Below are 21,065 nucleotides of genomic sequence, written 5' to 3'. Positions count from 1 at the left end.
ATCCTGGAGATGAGAAATGATCACTGAGCACACAACTTGACATTTAATTGATATTGCTCGGCAGTGATTCACGTTTATCGAATATGATTCAAGGAATGGGTGCGCCTATGCCACTGAACGCATGCATGCTTCAATGAACTGAACTAACTAAGCATAACAAAGAGCTCTGCTGTCTTTAAATCTAGTCAATGGTCAATTTCTAACACCACAAAAGCTTATACATTTTCCAAGATCAGCTAACATAACACTCAAACCAATGTGGTTATTGAAAATGATTGAAAACATCAAAACCCATTACTGCACAAGATGTTAATCTCATATAGCTTTAGACACCCGTCAGGCTACATGAGGATATGATCAGTAAATAGTTGTGTCAGGGGGGAAGGCAGCGTCATGTCGCCAAGCCTTCACACATTCAACACCTCCCACAGACAGACAGACAGTACACACGCACACACACACACACTGTCACACACACAGACACCCACACACACACACAAATAATCATGTGAGAAAAGCATGTTGTATGGTGGGCGTCCCTTAAGCTCTTTGAGTCCACTGAGGTCAGAGAGGGCCTTGCATTCTGCTGCATGACGAGGTTGAGCTTCTCATTCTGATGCCTTTGTGCCTCAGCTGGAGCTATTGGTCTGCAGAAGTCGTCCATGGTGGGAAGCTCTCATACAATTATATAACTGTATAAGCTGTAAAGTCCTCTGGATATTCTGGAGCAAAAAAGAAGTTGAAAGAGAATTTGGGTGAGAAAGGGTGAAGCAATTCCATTACTATAACTGCCTCGTTTTATCATGCCTCAAATTGGTAGGTCTACCTGAAAGAATTTCAAGGAAGCAGACACGGGTGCAATTTGAGTTTATGCAGTAAAAGTATTTCCTCATCTAAAATAACACATATCCCATAGGTAGACACCTAACCAATATCACTCCGGCATCGAGTTCCCTTCCAAAATAGGACTTTAGGTTCGAGCAGGGTTATTCAGAGTTTGATATAGAAACCCCCATCCTTCTTCTCAAAGCCACACATAGTACAAACCCATCATTTAATAGTAATCTGGTACCTACAGGAAATACTGTACATGTGCACATACAACAGAACATACAGTACTTGTGACAGATAATAAGGAAATGCTCCACAGTCCATGGGGATTACAAACCCAGTAGTAGACAGTTGAAAAACAAGTGGTAATCAAACCTTGTACAGTCAAGCAGAAAATACTCTAAACATTTCAGTAATTATATGATTTAGTTTCCAAAGGTTAAATCATAGGAAATTACTACATTTTCTATACTCCTCCTTTACACAAAGTTTCACCCTAAAGAAAGAGTATTGTATGTATAGTAACAGTGCTTGAGCCTTTCTAACTCTCTCTAGTCTAGATGTTTTGGATGTGGATTGGGCTGCATCATTTGGTTTGAATCAAGTGGATCTTTTGTCTCATTGATTTCTGGTGAATCAGTTGGTCCTCATATTATGTGCTTCTTGGTTTTAGAATGAACACTTTCAGAAAGATCCTTCGACCTGCTGGGTTGATCACCAAAAAACAAGTCCATCCGAGTCTTTACAGTGTCCTTACGTTCTTGTGCGGTGATGGTAGATTCTACTCAGGCCTTAAAGCAGGTATAGGACAACCTACTCAGTAGCCTGCTGTAGGAGACCAAAGGATTGTTTGTCATGAGATATTTGTTTGTCATTAAAACATAAGGCCAAACATAAGACTGGACAGAAGTGTGTCAAGATCATACAGTAGATTACACATACTCTGACAGTTGTGAAAGCATTAGCAGATGATTGTATTTAACATAAGTATAACCTTCTTGGACCATGACAATCCTCACTTGCTCTCTATTGTCTGTATTGTACAATATTGTGACAGTACCACATCCACACATCATGCATACAGCAAAGCCTTCAGACCGACTCCCCAGGGGGGTTTCAGGAGAGAAACTTTTCAACCAACTCCAGCAGTTCATTGGAGCAGTTTAAGCTCTGCAGGCACAGTAGCATGTTCTCCTCACGGGTCTGTGCTCCATGTTCCTCCCCCTTATAGTGCCCCGTCGTCTCTGACGAGGGGCTGATGATGATGTGTGGAACCGCAGAATCTCTTTGTTTGTTGTTGTTCAGGGTGCTGGGGGACCTGGGGGGTGAGGAGGCTGGTGGTGGGGGGGGGGCTCCTCCACCTCCTCCTGAGCTGACTGGGGGGGTCTCTCCTGGGTCTTCTCCTCCTCCTGCCACCCCTCCCCAGCCTCCTCCCTGGTCACAGATTCAGACACCAGGTTGTGGTCACAGCTGCTCAGTGAGCCCCTCTCGGGGACGGCAGCCTGAGGGAGACAAACACTATTAGAGCACCAAATAAATGGGCAGTGAATGACATTTTTACCATCGTCATCACTTTTAATTAGCTAATATTTAGAAAGGTTCTAACCACCAACTCACTCCTGCACCATCGAGAGCATCCTGACCTGTTGCATCACCGCCTGGTATGGCAACTGCTCGGCATCTGACCGTAAGGCACTACAGAGGGTAGTGTGTACGGCCCAGTACATCACTTGGGCCATGCTTCCTGCCACCCAGGACCTTTATACCAGGCGGTGCCAGAGGAAGGCCCCGTAAAATTGTCTAAGACTCCAGTCACCCAAGTCATAGACTGTTTTCTCTGTTATCGGACGGCAAGTGGTAGCGGAGCACCAAGTCTAGGACCAAAAGTCTCCTTAACAGCTTCTACCCCCAAGCCTTAAGACTGCTGAACAATTAATTAAATCGCCACCAAACTATTTACATTGACACCCCCCCTCCATTTGTTTTTACACTGCTGCTACTCACTGTTTATTATCTATGCAGTCACTTCACCCCTACCTACATATAAAAATGACCTCAACTAACCTGTACCCCCGCACATTGACTCAGTACCAGTACCCCCTTTATATAGCCTGGTTATTGTTATTTTTTTGTGTTACTTTTTCTAATTTTTACTTTAATTTATTTGCAAAATATTTTCTTAAATCTTTCTTGAACTGCGCAGTTGGTTAAGGGCTTGTAAGTAAGCATTTCACGGTAAGGTCTACACTTGTTGTATTCGGCGCATGTGACAAATAAAGTTTGATTTGATTTGAACCCGTACCTTACCTTTTTCTGCCTGCTCTTGGGCTGACTGTCTGCACTCCTTCACTCTCAGAGCTCCAGAGGAGTGGCTGATTCTCAGAGACTGGCTCTGCTGGTCGAAGGGGTCCAGCTCCACGTCACTCCACACCTGCTGTGAAAGTTACACACAACACAGGTCGAAGTCAGCCAGGTCCAAGTTAGCCAAGTCATCCAGGTCCAAATATGTAATGTAGCTGTACATTCAGTTTCAAGAAAGTATGCCTAGATAACTCTGAAAACTCGAAAATTGGAGGGGGATTATTGGGTAAATCCTTTGTGTTTGGACACAACTGTAGGATGTCCAGGATATGGACATCCTAGTGTTTAGTTGTGTGTGTGTGGACTAAGCACTTGCAGAAGGTCTAAAATGGAACCGGCAGCCATAAAAGTACTGAGCCTGCCCATGGCACGTGGGCCCTGCTACCCCTCCCTAGACCAGTGGACACTGGGCACACAGCTCTGAAAGGGCTCAGAGGTAATGTGAAGGGACACCTATTTCCCCTACAGACCTCTCCCCATGGGCCTCCCACATCAAACACACAGAACCCCGATATAGAGATCATCAGACCAACAGCTCCTGGTGTGCTGCTGTGTGTTAGCCAGTTATTCACTCAGCAGCTGAGCTCTAATCCAGCATGTACACATAGTCAAGTTATTGCAGTGCTGCTGGACGCCTGTGTGTGACAGCCAGATAGCAAAGAGCCCTGGGATGTGTCAGGGAGTTTGTGTCTCAGCCCCAGAAGGTTTTTTTGTCTTTGTCCCCACTCAGCAGCTGATCTCCAATCCAGCATGTAAACACATAGTGAAGTTATTGTGGGTTATGCCCATAGAGGCACAGGGCACGCGTCCCCTCAGATTTGTCCTTTTATTTATTTATTTACTTTTTAATAATAAATAAATAACATTTTTTGTTGCCATTTAGCAACTTTGTCTTTAGCTAGCCCAGATAAGTTCCCAATCTCCCAACCTCATAACTAGCTAGTTATTGAGGCCATTTCAGGCTATCAATCAAGTTAGAGTAGCTAGCTTGTCTAACTATCTTAGCTGGCATGCCTGCTGGCAAGGTTGGTAAACTTGAGAAAAGCAAGCAAGAACTAAATGTACTGAATAAGACTCACATGTTCTTCAATCTTTTACCTAGATTTTAGCAGAGATGCACAGAAGCATATTTATTTTATTTTTTAAAAGAACCACCAGTCAGGAGGATACAAACAGCTCAAGAGATATGCTTAGATATTCTGAAAAAACGAATATATTTTTGACATAGAATTAAACATAATGATTATGGCTCTAGATTGCATGGAAAATCTGTTTCAGGTATAAAACATAGCAAAATTCTCCAACTTACAGACAAGGGGCCTAGCCCCACTCATCAGCCATCCTCGCGTATTTTGTGCCCCCTTATATTTTTGGGGTGCATGACGCCCCTGGTTATACCAACGATGCATAAGACAAAGTCTTAAACAGATTTGGAGATTAGACTTAAATACTGCTACATTATATGGTATATGTCTTGTGATATTGTTAAAAAAGTTATATACAGTATACACAGTACCAGTCAAAAAAGTTTCTTTATTTTTACTATTTTCTACATTGTAGAATAATAGTGAAGACATCAAAACTATGACATGGCACACATGGAATGATGTAGTAACCAAAAAAGTGTTAATTAAACAAATCAAAAATATATTTTATGTTTGACATTCTTCAAAGTAGCCACCCTTTGCCTTGATGACAGCTGTCAGGCGGTGGGTGTAGCTGGTGCATGAAGTCAGGCGAAGGAGAGCAGAGATGAGTGAACAACACACTTTACTAGAGAAAATAGCACAAAGTAACAAAAACAATGTGCAAACAATAATGGTTGCCATCCAACACGGGTGAACACAGCACCCGGAACAAACCAGCCGGAAACGTACCGACCTTAACAATAAACAATCACACACAAAGACATGGGGGAAACAGAGGGTTAAATACATGACCAGTAATTGGGAAATGATAACCAGGTGTGTGGGAAACATAAACAAAACCAATGGAAAATGAAAGTGGATCGGCGATGGCTAGAAGACCGGCGACGTCGACCGCCGCCCGAACAAGGAGAGGAACCGACTTCGGCGGAAGTTGTGACAACAGCTTTGCACACTCTTGGCATTCTCTCAACCAGCTTCATGAGAAATGCTTTTCCAACAATCTTGAAGGAGATCCCACATATGCTGAGCACTTGTTGGCTGCTTTTCCTTTACTCTGCAGTCCAACTCATCCCAAACCATCTCAATTGGGTAGAAGGTCAAGTGATTGTGGAGGCCAGATCATTTGATGCAGCACTCTATCACTCTCCTTCTTGGTCAAATAGCCCTTACACAACCTGGAGGTGTGTTGGTTCATTGTCCTGTTGAAAAACAAAGATAGTCCAACTAAGCACAAACCAGATGGGATGGCGTATCGCTGCAGAATGCTGTGGTAGCCATGCTGGTTGTGTGCCTTGAATTCTAAATAAATCACAAACAGTGTTACCAGCAAAGCACCCCCACACCATCACACCTCCTCCTCCATGCTTCACGGTGGGAACTACATATAAGGAGATCATCCATTCACCTACCCTGCGTCTCACAAAGACACAACAGTTGGAACCAAAAATAAAACATTTGGACTCATCAAACCAAAGGACAGATTTCCACCGGTCGAATGTTTCTTGGCCCCAGCAAGTCTCTTCTTCTTATTGGTGTCCTTTAGTAGTGGTTTCTTTGCTGCAAATTGACCATGGAGGCCTAATTCACGCAGTCTCCTCTGAACAGTTGATGTTGAGATGTGTCTGTTACTTGAACTCTGTGAAGCATTTATTTGGGCTGCAATCTGAGGTGCAGTTGACTGTAATGAACTTATCCTCTACAGCAAAGGTAACTCTGGATCTTCCATTCCTGTGGCGGTCCTCATGAGAGCCAGTTTCATCATCATGCTTGATGGTTTTTGCGACTGCACTTGAGGAAACTTTTAAAGTTCTTGAAATGTGTCACGGCTGTTCGAATGATCGGACCAAAATGCAGCGTCGGTTTCGTTCCACATATTTATTGGACCATGAAACTTAATGCGATACAAAATAAACAGACAGAACAAAACAACAAACCATGACGCAGAAGGAACAAACACACTCACAAAATATAATCACCCACAAAACACAAGTGGGACAAACATCAACTTAAATATGGCCTCCAATTAGAGCCAACGACAACCGGCTGCCTCTAATTGGAGGTCATGCCAAACAAAACCCAACCTAGAAATATAAAACTAGAAACTAAACATAGAAATACAAAAACGGACAAACCCCCCCCCCCCCCCATCATGCCCTGACCTACTCTACCATAGAAAATAACAACTTACTATGGTCAGGACGTGACAAAATGTTCCATATTGACTGACCTTCATGTCTTAAAGTAATGATGGACTGTCATTTCTCCTTGCTTATTTAAGCTGTTCTTGCCATAATATGGACTTGGTCTTTTACCAAATAGGGCTATCTTCTGTATACCACCCATACCTTGTCACAACACAACTGATTGGCTCAAACGCATTAAGAAGGAAAGAAATTCCACAAATTAACTTTTAACATGGCACACCTGTTAATTGAAATGCATTCCAGGTGACTACCTCATGAAGCTGGATGAGAGAATGTCAAAAGTGTGTAAAGCTGTCATCAAGTCAAAGAGTGGCTACTTTGAAGAATCTCAAATCTAAAATATATTTTTGATTACTACATGATTCCATATGTGTTATTTCATAGTTTAGTTTTGATGTCTTCACTCTTATTCTACAATGTATAAAATAGTAAAAATGAAGAAAAACACTTGAATGAGTAGGTGTGTCCAAACTTTTGACTGGTACAGTAAGCACAACAACTCACTGTGTCTCCGGTGGACATGGAGGACACTTTATGGAACTTGGTCTTGGAGGTGGAGGACTGTCTGCTGAGCATAGGGTCCCTGAAGGAGGACTCGCTGTTGGACATAGAGATACAGCCCTTCCTGTGTGGTTGGGCCAGGAAGTGCAGACAGGGAACCTTCTCTGCCAGAGTGTCTCTGTATGGGAGAGTCAACAAAGGAGAAAGGAAAGGGGAGTGGCAAGGGGAAGGAGGGATAGAATGTCAAGCACGCAGTACACCAAACCCTCCCTACTGTCATCATCACCTAAGTCAGTTGTAAGTTAACAAGTCAGTTGTTACAAGAGTCTCATCTGGATGGCCAAGCCCAATCACACCAAAGGAGCCCTGGGGGCAACTTGCCAAAACAAACCTTAGGTTATGACAGGTTAAGACAGTACATAACTAAGGGAGAATCTCAACTGCGTACTCCTTGCATCCTCTCTTCTTGCCTCCTTATCAAAACCCATTGTATGAGAAAGCTAGAGGTCCTTCCCCTCTGACCTTCTACCTCCAAATCGTTTTGTGAAGGAGGTGTCGTGTCTTTGGGGCACCATTAGACTGAAGACATGTTTATCAAAATAACTCCCTGTAATTATTATCACGCGATTAAACTGATTAATCGTTTAGCTATAATTAACTAGGAGATCGGGGCACCAAGGAAAATATTCAGATTACAAAGTTATAATTTTCCTAATATACCTTTCCTATATTATAACATTATATATTATATTATAGTATAGGCCGATTATCTTCTGGTTTAAATGGTGTATTTTACCTCGCGTCCAGTCTCATTCCAAACGTCATAAATTGTTGTATCTGCACGAATCCAGCCTTTACTAAAGTCATCCATACATCAATTGTCTTAAAATAATTTATTTACTAAACTAAGTAATTCACAGAAAGCATGCAAACAGTAATTATCGTCACAAAGAATTGGTAGAGTAATGTGCCCTAGTGGGCTAAACAGGCATGGCGGCCTGTTAAACAAAGGGTAATAAAGGGCAACTGAGGAGGCACACAGAGTTGATAAATATTAACAATTGATATGGTAATCCTTTGTACATGAACGCTCACTCATTCGGGAACAATTGCAATCAATATATATTTACGCTCAGTGTGTCATCGTGATCCTTGTTGGAGAGTCGTTCTGTTGGAGAGTCTCTCTCTCTCTCTCTCTCTCTCTCTCTCTCTCTCTCTCTCTCGGTTAGAATGGATCTTTCAAAGCGACATTCATTAATGTCGTTATAGAATGGATATTTCGTTGGTCTTCGCGTTCAATGATATAATTTACTTAGCTGCAGACTAATAATTAATATCAAAGACTTGTTCTTATTCTGTCGGTCTCGATAGTCTAAAAGTTTAACCAAGTGATATAGTTAACTTTCAGTAGAGTAATTGGATGGTCAAACCTTGGCTCTCTCTTCTGAGGTAAGCTGGTCTCAAGAAATAATTTCTAGGTGGGGTTTTATAAGTGAACATAGAACAGGCTTGTCACATGACGCCTTGTCCTGTCCATGTCCCTGGGGGGCGTGCCGATGACTGATCTAAGCTTTTGAACAGAAATACATTCTATCACATTAACATCAGTACATGGCATCTCAACGTATTACAAATAGCTTTATCCTAATTAATACATTTTATACCACCATTTGGATGCAAGTCCCATAGCTGAGGCTATTATATAAACAGTTTTATGGTAATATGGCTATATTGTCTCTTCTGAGTATCACAAAATTGTACCAAGCGGACCAGTTCGTAGCTGGATTCTTCACCAATCTTTTATACCTTCTCCAGAACATAAATGTCGTTCGGTTCCCCAATTCTGTGAGTTGGAAGAATTTCCTGTGTCTCTCTATGGGCCATGTGGCAAGTGATTCTCCTCTGGAATTTTACCACCCCTTCACACAGGACCTGGGTGGGGGGAGGTAGGTTGGGGGATGGTGCAAGGGGGAGGGGGTCAACTGTCCTCCCTGTACTCAAAGAGGGCAACGTCATGACAGAGGAGAGATGAGAGGAGAAAAGACGCGAGGAGTATGCAACTGAGATTCTTCCAAGATGTTTTGAGTTGTGCCCTAGTGGAGGGAGACATTGAGATGACTGTACTCACCTGTACTTAGAGTGGATGATGGCATAGATGAAAGGGTTATAGATGGCTGAGGCTTTGGCGATGACAGCAGGGACGGCCTTGGAGTAGGGGCTGAGGGCACGTCCATAGCTGAAAGGAGAGATAATATGAATAGGACACTACAAGCCTCACAGGTATGTCAAGTTTTCTGAACCCTTCAGGTTTTACTGACACATGGCAGTATTCCATTCTGCTCTGCTTCCACCCTCAAACAATAAGATTGGAGTCTTAACTGTATGTGTGTGTACAGTATGTCTGTGGATGGTCAGTCATGCGTTGGTCAGTCCCTGCCTGTCTGTGCCTTGGTCACCCTGTTTGCACTGCCTGCCTAGGTAGCTCCTGTGCAGCCTGTTTGTATGGCTCGGCAGTGGCCCAAAAGTGTCGCCTAGTGAGAATGAGGAATCACACGCTTAATAATCCCTTTCTCTCCGACAGACTGCACTTCATCTCTTCACATCCACTCACTTGGAGGTGTGAGTAAGGCCTTAACAGTACACTCATGGCCAAGCTGCTGCAGTACGTACAGGACGCTCCCCATACACAACTCTCAAAACCATCTGTTTCAAACAGTCTCTGTTTGAAACAACGTTTTCGAAACTCCCAAAACAGTCTGTCTCAGACTCTCACCTCTTCGACAGACGTGCCTGCTATTCGGCACCAATCCCAGCCTTACTCTGAGGATTTGGAGTGATTTTCGTTGAGAATGTATCACCGATTCTTCGGCATTACCACAAAGTTCTGCAGTACAAAAATTCTCAGCTTCATATCTGAATCAACACAGTCAGATAAAACCCCTATTCATGCCTCTTGATCATTCATACCCAGCTCACATGCCCTCGAACTATAATCATTGCCTAAGTGTCTCAACAAGTACACTACATGGCCAAAAGTATATGGTCACCCCTTCAAATTACTGGCTTCGGCTATTTCAGCCACACACATTGCTGACAGGTGTATAAAATTGAGTACACAGCCATTCAATCTCCATAGACAAACACTGGCAGTAGAATGGCCCGTACTGAAGAGCTCAGTGACTTTCAACAAAACAGTTCATCAAATTTCTGCCCTGCTAGAGCTGCCCCGGTCAACTGTAAATGCTGTTATTGGGAAGTGGAAACGTCTAGGAGCAACAACGGCTCAGACACGAAGTGGTAGGCCGCACAAGCTCACGGAACAGGTCCGGCAAGTGCTGAAGCGCGAAACGCGTAAAAATCATCTGTCCTCTGTTGCAACACTCACTACCAAGTTCCAAACTGCCTCTGGAAGCAATGTCAGCACAAGAACTGTTCATGAAATGGGTTTCCATGGCCAAGCAGCCACACACAAGCCTAAGATCCCCATGCGAAATATCAAGCGTCAGCTGGAGTGGTGTAAAGCTCACTGCCATTGGACTCTGGAGCAGTAGAAACGCATTCTCTGGAATAATGAATCACGCTTCACCATCTGGCTGTCCGATGGACGAATCTGAGTTTTGCAGATGCTAGGAGAACGCTACATATGCCTGCCCCAATGCGTGTCAACTGAAATTTTGGTGGAGGAGGAATAATGGTCTTGGGCTGTTTTTCATGGTTTGGGCTAGGCAATTTATTTTCAGTGAAGGGAAATCTTAACGCTACAGAATAAAATGAAATTCTAGACGACTCTGTGCTTCCAACTTTGTGGCAACAGTTTGGGGAATAGCCTGAACAAAGCGAGGTCCAAACAGAAATGGTTTGTTGAGATCGGTGTGGAAGAACTTGACTGGCCTCCACAGAGCCCCATCGAACACCTTTGGGATTAATTGGAATGCTGACTGCGAGCCAGGCCTAATCCCCCAACATCAGTTCCCAATCTCACTAATGCTCTTGTGGCTGAATGGAAGCAAGTCCCGCAGCAATGTTCCAACATCTAATGGAAAGTCTTCCCAGAAGAGTGGAGGCTGTTATAGCAGCGAAGGGGGTGACCAACTCCATATTAATGCCCATGACTTTGGAATGAGATGTTCAACGAGAAGGCGTCAACATACTTTTGGCCATGTAGTGTAGATCTTTGCGCATAATTCATAAAGTTTTTCAGAGTACGAGTGCTGATCAAGGATCAGTTCCCCCATGTCCATGTAATCTTATTCAAAATTGTCTAAAAACAGGATAAACTTATCCTAGTTCAGCAATTCTACTGAAACGCTTTATGAATATGGGGACTGAACCCCACTCCATAGTTACCCAGCCCAGGCGATGAGGGTGACGCAGGCATAGGGAGACCAGGACATCACATAGACGATGATGACCACAAAGGCAATCTTGGCCAGCTTCCACTCTGTCTTGATGGACTGCTGCTGGATGAGGGTGGACTTCCTCACCTGACTGCCCAGTTTCTCCATGTCTCTGTGGGCAATGGAGAGGGGATGGAGAGAATGTCAGAGGAAGACAGACAGCCAGAGGGCCCCATCATCTGAATGTATGTGTGTGTATGTGTGTGTGTGTGTGTACCACTCAAAAGTTTGGACACACCTACTCATTCAAGGTTTTTCTTTATTTTTACTATTTTCTACTTTGTAGAATAATAGTGATGACATCAAAACTATGAAATAACACATATTGAATCATGTAGTAAGCAAAAAAGTGTTAAACAAACTGTCACGGTCGTCATAAGGATTGGACCAAAAATGCAGCAGGTATATTGATCATCTTCTTTACTTTATTAACGAGAAGACACTTAAACAAAACAAACGCCGAAAACAGTCCAGTAAGGTGCACAGACTATACTAGGAACAACCACCCACAAAACACAAGTGAAACAAACCCCAACTAAATATAGCCTCCATTTAGAGTCAACGACAACCAGCTGTCTCTAATTGGAGGTCCTACCAAAACCCCAACATAGAAACAGAAAAACTAGATAAACACATAGAAATAGAAAATGTAGAACATAAACCAAAAAACCCGAACCACACAAAACAAACAACCCCTGCCACCCCCTGACCAAACTACAATAACAAATAACCCCTTTTACTGGTCAGGACGTGACACAAATGCAAATATATCTGAGATTCTTCAAAGTAGCCAACCTTTGCCTTGATGAGAGCTTTGCACACTCTTGGCATTCTCTTAACACTAATAATTTGAAGTACTACTTAAGTCGTTTTTTGGGGTATCTGTACTTTACTTTACTATTTTACTTCACTACATTCCTGAAGAAAATAATGAACTTTTTACTCCATACATTTACTTTTGATACTTAAATTTATAACCAAATACTTTTAGATTTTTACTTAATCTTGGGGCTAGGGGGCAGTATTTTCACAGCCGGATGAAAAACGTACCCAATTTAAACAGGTTACTACTCTGGCCCAGAAAAAGAGAAATGTAATTCTTCTTTTGAATCCCTTGAGAAACTACAGTGACATAGGGTTTACGATGCACCTCCTAAGGCTTCCTTGGCTGTCAACAATCTTTAGAAACTGGTTTCATCCATATCCTGTTACCGGGCAGAAAATTGTGGCTCGGTCAATCAGTGGCCAGTCTGAGGACAGGTGTCTCGTGGCACGCATGCACGCGAGTTCGCTGTTCGTTATTTTTCTTCTGGGATGAATACCTATTGTCCGGTTGGAAAATTATCGCAATTTTACGTAAAAAAATACCCTAAAGATTGATTGTAAACATTGTTTGACATGTTTCTACAAATGGTAATGGAACTTTTGAACTTTTCGTCTATGGATTTGTGCCCACGCCTCATGGCATTGTAAAGTGTTCTGGATGGGCCAACAAAACAGAGGTATTTGGACATGAATTATGGACTTTGCAGAACAAATGAACATTTCTTGTGGTAGTGGGAGTCCTTCCGAGTGCATTCCGCCGAAGATCAGCAAAGGTAAGAAAATATTTCGAACATATTTTAGAGATTTGTCGACGCCGTGGTTGTAGGCTAACTGTATAGCTTAGCATTGAAGGCTAAGTTCTGTACTCAGAATATTGAACAATGTGCTTTCTCCGTAAAGTTATTTTGAAATCTGACAAAGCGGTTGCATAAAGGAGTAGATTATCTATAATCCTTTAAATAATTGTTATACATTTTGTCAACGTTTATGATGAGTATTTCTGTAAATTGATGTGCCCATTCACCGGACGTTATGGGAAGAAAACATTTTCTGAACGTCACGCGCCAATGTAAAATGGGGTTTTTGGATATAAATATGAACTTGATCGAACAAAAAATGCATGTATTGTCTAACATGATGTCCTAGGAGTGTCATCTGATGAAGATTGTCAAAGGTTAGTGCTTAATTTTAGCTGTATATCTGGTTTTTGAGACGGCTATCTGTGCTTGGAAAATGGCTGTTTTCTATTTTTTTTGCTAAGGTGCTATCCTAAGATTCAAAAGGCACTCGCACATCTGAGCAATCTTGTTGCAGGTGCATGGCAACAGTTGAAACAGGATGAAGGAAAAAAAGGAAACCGCACACTGATCTTGATAGTATCACTGATATTTAATAAGCTTACGTATCGGCCTAACGGCCTTCGTCAGAGCTTTTGTGGATTTTCTGAAAACAGCACCTATATGTAGACCTAGCCCCACCCACATCCGTTCCACGTATGGAAAGGAGTTGGAGGCAAAGGAAAGGTGCTATCCTAAAATAATCAAATGTTTTGCTTTCACCGTAAAGCCTTTTTGAAATCGGACAATGTGGTTGGATTAACGAGAAGAGTATCTTTAAAATGCCGTATAATACTTGAATTTTAATTTTGAGATTTCTTTTTTTGAATTTCGCGCCGTGCTATCTCACTGGTTGTTGTCCAACCAATCCCATTAACGGGATTTTATCTCGAAGGGGTGAGTCATTTAATACTAAACTCTACAACAGGTATTCCCAAACTGGGGTACGCAATGCCGTCGGCGGTACGCCAAATAAAAATGTGATTCAACATTTTTTTTTCCATCTTCACATTTTCAAACAGTACCTTTATATTTTACAATGGGGCTATACATTTTCGTGAGTTTTTTTTCTCGCCTGAGTAGCCTCGTTTCACTGCCAAAAATAAAATTAAACCATCTAGTGTTCAGCGAAATAACAACACAATGTCAAACACAGGTAGCCTAGTCAAATAATTAACATCCAATCACATTAACTGTTACTCTCTTGTGGGAAACCTTCACTCTTGTGCAGACATTTAGAAACGAAACATGACAAATTGAAAAATAAGCTAAGGGAGTTTTTGGATCGAGAATAAAAACGACTTTCGAGTTTTAAGACATGTATAAAAGCAACAGATACCATTAATATGAAGGGTCCAGAAGCATCTTATATGGTAAGCTACCGAGTGGCTAGGACAGGCAAGCCCAATTTCCTTTGTATTTTTATTTTATTTCACCTTTATTTAACCAGGTAGGCCAGTTGAGAACAAGTTCTCGTTTACAACTGCGACCTGGCCAAGATAAAGCATAGCAGTGCGACACAAACAACAACACAGAGTTACACATGGAATAAACAAACGTACAGTCAATAACACAATAGAAAAAAATCGATATACAGTGTGTGCAAATGAGGAAAGATTAGGGAGGTAAGGCAATAAATAGGCCATAGTGGCAAAGTAATTACAATTTAGCAATTAAAACTGGAGTGATAGATGTGCAGAAGATTAATGCGCAAGTAGAGATACTGGGGTGCAAAGGAGAAACAAATATGTGGGGATGAGGTAGTTGGATGGGCTATTTACAGATGGGCTATGTACAGGTGAAATCAAGCGGTAACGGAGTGCCAAGTCTAGGACAAAAAGGCTTCTCAACAGTTTTTACCCCCAAGCCATAAGACTCCTGAACAGGTAACCAAATGCTTTCCCGGACTATTTGCATTGTGTGCCCCCCCAACCCCTCTTTTTACGCTGCTGCTACTCTCTGTTTATCATATATGCATAGTCACTTTAACTGTACATTCATGTACATACTACCTCAATTGGCCTGACCAACCAGTGGTCCCGCACATTGGCTAACCGGGCTATCTGCATTGTGTCCCATCACCCGCCAACCCCTCTTTTTACGCTACTGCTACAATCTGTTCATCATATATGCATAGTCACTTTAACCATACCTACATGTACATAATACCTCAATAAGCCTGACTAACCGGTGTCTGTATATAGCCTTGCTACTATTATTTTCAAATGTCTTTTTACTGTTGTTTTATTTCTTTACTTACCTACACACACACACACACACACACACACCTATACCTTTTTTTTCGCACTGTTGGTTAGAGCCTGTAAGTAAGGATTTCACTGTAAGGTCTACACCTGTTGTATTCGGCGCACGTCACAAATAAACTTTGATTTGATTTGATCTGTGAGCTGCTCTGACAGCCTATGCTTAAAGTTAGCGATCCTCGACTTCGGCGATGTCATCTACAAAATAGCTTCCAACACTCTATTCAGCAAACTGGATGCAGTTTTGTTACCAAAGCCCCTTATACCACCCACCACTGCGACCTGTATGTTCTCGTCGGCTGGCCCTCGCTACATATTCGTCACCAGACCCACTGGCTCCAGGTCATCTATAAGTCTATGCTAGGTAAAGCTCTGCCTTATCTCAGCTCACTGGTCACGATAACAACACCCACCGGTAGCACGCGCTCCAGCAGTTAAAGCTCACTGGTCATCCCCAAAGCCAACACCTTCTTTAGCTGCCTTTCCTTCCAGTTCTCTGCTGCCAGTGACGGGAATGAATTACAAATATCGCTGAAGCTGGAGACGTATATTTCCCTCACTAACTTTAAACATCAGCTGTCTGAGCAGCTAACCGATCGCTGCAGCTGTACATAGTCCACTGTAAATAGCCCACCCAATCTACCTACCTCATCCCCATATTGTTTTTATTTACTTTTCTCCTCTTTTGCACACCAGTATCTCTACTTGCACATCATCATCTGCTCATTTATCACTCCAGTGTTAATCTGCTAAATTGTAATTACTTCACTACTATGGTCTATTTATTGCCTACCTCCTCACGCCAGTTGCACACACTGTATATAGACTTTCTTTTTTTCTATTGTGTTATTGACTGTACGCTTGTTTATTCCATGTATAACTCTGTGTTGTTGTTTGTGTCACACTGGTTTGCTTTATCTTCGCCAGGTCGCAGTTGTAATTGAGAACTTGTTCTCAACTGGCTTACCTGGTTAAATAAAGATTAAAATGGTAAAAAATGAGTCTCCAGCTTCAGTGAAGCTTTTGTGGAGGACTTAATTCTTCCTGCTGCCACGGATATGGCTGGAACAATGCTGGGAGAAAAGGCCCAAAAATTATACATACAATGCCTTCATCAAACAACACTGTTTCACGACGCATCAGTGACATGGCAGGAGATGTTTTGAAACAATTTCTGCTTCGTATACAAGCCAGTGAATTCTATGCGTTACAGCTGGATGAGTCAACAGACGTGGCGGGCCTGGCACAGCTCCTGGTATATGTCCGTTATGTTTATGGGGGGTCAATTAAGACATCCTCTCTGCAAACCACTGGAAACCAGGACAACATGAGAGGATATTTTTAAAGTACTGGACAGCTTTGTGACATCAAATGGACTTTGGTGGTCAAGATGTGTTGGTATCTGTACTGAAGGCACAAAAGCCATGACAGGGAGACAGAGTGGAGTGGTAACGCGCATGCAAGCAGTTGCTCCCGATGCCACTTGGTTACACTGCAGCATCCACTGAGAGGCTCTTGCTGCCAAGGGAATGACTGACAGCTTGAAATACGTTTTGGACACTACAGTGAAAATGGTTAACTTTGTTAAAGCAATGCCCCTGAACTCTCATGTATTTTCTGCATTATGCAATGATATGGGTATTATGAAATTATATGGACATATATGGTGTGCTGGCTATCAAGGGACAAAATATTAAGTATAGCTTAAAGTGTGTTCTTTACTGACCATCATTTTCACTTGTCTGACCGCTTGCATGATGAGGAGTTTCTCACACGACTGGCCTATCTGGGTGATGTTTTTTCTCGCTTGAATGATCTGAATCTAGGATTACAGGGACTCTCCGCAACTATATTCAATGTGACGGAACAAAATTGAGGCAAAAATTAACAAATTGGAGCTCTTCTCTGTCTGCATTAACAAAGACAACACACAGGTCTTTCCATCATTGTACATTTTTTGGTGTGCAAATGAACTCAAGATTACGGACAATGTCAAATGTGATGTTGCGAAGCACCTGAATGAGCTGGGTGCGCAATTACACAGCTTTCCCGAAACAGACGACACAAACAACTGGATTTGTTATCCCTTTCCTGCCCTGTCTCCAGTCCACTTACCGATGTCTGAACAAGAGAGCGTCATTGAAATTGCAACAAGCGGTTCTGTGAAAATGTTATTTAATCAGAAGTCACTGCCAGATTTCTGGATAGGGCTGCGCTCAGAGTTTCTTGCCTTGGCAAATTGCGCTGTTAAGACATTGATACCCTTTGCAACCACATACCTATGTGAGAGTGGATTCTCAGCCATCACTAGCATAAAAACTAAATACAGGCACAGACTGTGTGTGGAAAATGATTTAAGACTGAGACTCTCTCCAATACAACACAACATTGCAGAGTCATGTGCATCCTTTCAAGCATACCCTTCTCATTAACCTGTGGTGAGTTATTCACAATTTTTTATTAACAAATATGTAACATGGCTAAATAAAGAGCAAAATTATTCATTATTATTATTTGTGCCCTGGTCCTATAAGAGCTCTTTGTCACTTCCCATGAGCCGGGTTGTGACAAAAACTCACACTCATTCTTATGTTTAATAAATCAAATGTGACTAAATTACAGAGAAATGCTTACTTACGAGTCCCTAACCAACAATGCAGTTTAAAAAAATAAGAATAACAAATAAAAGTAACAAGTAATTAAGAGCAGCAGTAAATTAACAATAGCGAGACTATATACAGGGGGGTACCGGTACAGAGTCAATGTGCGGGGGCACCGGTTAGTTGAGGTAATATGTACACGTAGGTAGAGTTATTAAAGTGACTATGTATAGATGATAATAACAGAGAGTAGCAGCAGTGTAAAAGAGAGGGGGGGGGCAATGCAAATAGTCTGAGTAGCCATTTGATCAGATGTTCAGGAGTCTTATGGCTTGTGGGTAGTTGCCTCTTGGACCTAGACTTGGCGCTTCGGTACCTCTTGCCGTGCGGTAGCAGAGAAAACAGTCTATGACTAGGGTGGTTGGAGTCTTTGACAATTTTTAAGGCCTTCCTCTGACACCGCCTGGTATAGAGGTCCAGGATGGCTGGAAGCTTGGCCCCAGTGATGTAGTTGGAGGTTTGCACTACCCTCTGAATAAGTGAAATAATCTGTCTGTAAACAATTGTTGGAAAAATGACTTGTGTCATGCACAAAGTAGATGTCCTAACCGACTTTGTTAACAAGAAATTTGTGGAGTGGTTGAACCACGAGTTTTAATGACTCCAACTTAAGTGCATGTAAACCGTCCGACTTCAACTGTATCTGATATTGGCAGAAAGCTTAAATTCTTGTTAATTTAACTGCACTGTCCAATTTACATTATCTATTACAGTGAAAGAATATCATGCTATTGTTTGAGGAGAGTGCACAGTTATGAACTTGAAAAGTTATTAATAAACCAATTAGGCACATTTGGGCAGTCTTGATACAACGTTTTGAACATAAATACAATGGTTCATTGGATCAGTCTAAAATGTTGCACATGCACTGATGCCATCCAGTGGCCAAAATCTAAATTGCGCCTGGGCTGGATTAATACATTATGGCCTTTCTCTTGCATTTCAAAGATTATGGTACAAAAAAATACAAAAAAGCGCATGTTTTTTTCTTTGTATTATCTTTTACCAGATCTAATGTGTTATATTATACTACATTCATTTTACATTTCCACAAACTTAAAAGTGTTATGCATATCCTTGCTTCAGGTCCTGAGCTACAGGCAGTTAGATTTGGGTATGTCATTTTAGGCGAAAATTGAAAAAAGGGGCTGATCCTTTAGAGGTTTTTAAGGTATCTTTACTTTTACTCAAGTATGACAACTGAGTACTTTTTCCACCACTGCATGGTTGTGTGAATGTATCAGCTTACCTACTGGCAGTGCGTATGGCCAGGAACATGCAGAGGTAGCAGTAGGAGATGATGGCCAGTGGGATGAAGAACACAAAGATGCATAGCATCAGAGTGTAACTCCTATTGGCTGGTGTGGAGGTCACATAATCCCACGTACAGGAGGTCATCAGGCCCTCAGGGATATAAGAACCTGGTGAGGGACAATGGGTTAAGATTAGTGTTGGGGTTGGGGTTAAGGTTGGGATTAAGGCTACGGTCAGGGTAAGTGTCAGGGTTGGAGATCAAGTGTTTGAGAAAGAGAGAGGAGATTATTGTATCAGTGCACCTGTAGAGAGACGAAGAAGAGTGATGGGAAAGTGAGAGCGTTGCAGAGATAAGATAAAAGGAATGGTAGTCTGGTCCGAGATCTATTTGGACTCTTGCCAACTCTATTAGTGTCATTGTCTAGCAAATATGTGATTGTCTAGCACATGGCATGACTATTCCCTAACACATTGGCAAGAGAGCAGAAACAGTCAGAAAACTGGCACCCAAAAGGATGGCGCTAGTGGAGGGAACTCACTCCAGCCAAAGAGAGGCGCCAGGCTCCAGGCCAGCGAGTAGAGCCAGACAATGACGATGACAACGGAGGTACGGCGTTTAGAGGTCCAGTGGAGGGCCTGTAGGGGCTTGGTGATGACGATGTAGCGGTCAATGGAGATAGCCAGCAGATTGATCATGGAGGTGATCCCAAATAAGGCCCCACAGAAGGCGTACATCTTACAGCCTGTACAGAAATCATTTAGAGATTTTACAATCTGAGTAATCTCACAGGATAGAACATTTGTGATGCAGAGAGATGGAATTTCCACATAATTACTTTGATTTGTATTTTTTGTTCAGTTTGGATAGCGTAATTCAGCTCAAAATACCAAAGTAGCTGAAGCTTTCCATTAAGACAACTGATTTGATGCGGTATTTTACCAAAGTTATGGGATGAAGGTAAAATGACCTGTTTCTCCAAAAACCCATTCCTTGTAGAGACAGTTGACAAAGAAGATAGGGGACTGTGTGATAGCCATGAGGAAATCACTCACTGCCAGATTCATGATGAAATAGTTGGGAGGAGTCCGGAGCTTCTTGTTACTGAAATACAGAAGGAATATACAGTGTTTATGTTTTCAAAAAATAGATTCATTGTTATTAGCTTACTTAAGATTTGACCTTTATCTTTATCACTAAAGCTTTAGCATTTTAACAGAATAGCTTCTATCCAGGTAATGAAGTAAAGATTAGGTCAGAAGGCAAGGATGCGATGCTGTACTTCCACATTAGTCAAAAAGTGAAACCACTGGAACATGACCCCACACTCAGTTTGCTAACTACCTCGCGTCCACACTCCCCTCTGTGATCTGAATTCGTTAAAGTGAATGTATCTCACTCTCTGCCAACCATTCTAATTTAGGATGTAGAGTCTGAGTGGGTGAATTATCATTACATGAATCCATGACTGTTATTACAGTTGTCCATTAATCCCACCACAAACAAAATTCAGCATAAGTAATGCTCAGCGATCAGCCATCACCTGCTGACAACCAGCCACCTCCCCAGCCCCCTCCTCCTCCTCCTCGCTCTCGTCTCGCCCTGAGTCAATACACTCACCATTATCCCTCCTAGCAGCAGAGGTCATCACCTACCTAGAAATACCTTCTGTTTTCCAAGAAACTAGACTGGCTCACAGCATCAGGGGAAATCAGACCGGCCCAATACAATTACAGAGTCAATTCAAGTTAGTATTTCAAATAATTTCCAATGGCATGAAAATATC

At 42.2% G+C, this 21,065-nt stretch overlaps 1 protein-coding gene across 1 annotated transcript in view; it reads right to left on the bottom strand.

The window, feature by feature from the left end:
- Positions 1-851: 851 nt before the first annotated feature.
- Positions 852-21,065, bottom strand: part of LOC101448024 (melanopsin-B) — a 33,322-nt gene continuing 13,108 nt past the window's right edge. Inside the window, exons 2-10 of the mRNA XM_045692781.1 lie at positions 20,250-20,383; positions 19,821-20,024; positions 19,277-19,448; positions 11,393-11,554; positions 9,174-9,281; positions 7,049-7,223; positions 3,134-3,265; positions 2,209-2,333; positions 852-2,149 (exon numbers count right to left, since the gene is read on the bottom strand). Of these exons, the coding sequence (XP_045548737.1) occupies positions 1,948-2,149; positions 2,209-2,333; positions 3,134-3,265; positions 7,049-7,223; positions 9,174-9,281; positions 11,393-11,554; positions 19,277-19,448; positions 19,821-20,024; positions 20,250-20,383 (1,414 nt within the window). The 3' untranslated portion in view covers positions 852-1,947. The remainder of the gene's footprint in view (positions 2,150-2,208; positions 2,334-3,133; positions 3,266-7,048; positions 7,224-9,173; positions 9,282-11,392; positions 11,555-19,276; positions 19,449-19,820; positions 20,025-20,249; positions 20,384-21,065) is intronic.

Source organism: Salmo salar, chromosome ssa13, assembly GCF_905237065.1.
Source record: "Salmo salar chromosome ssa13, Ssal_v3.1, whole genome shotgun sequence".
Classification (NCBI taxonomy): domain Eukaryota; kingdom Metazoa; phylum Chordata; class Actinopteri; order Salmoniformes; family Salmonidae; genus Salmo; species Salmo salar.
This window is presented reverse-complemented; position numbering and strand designations above follow the sequence as displayed.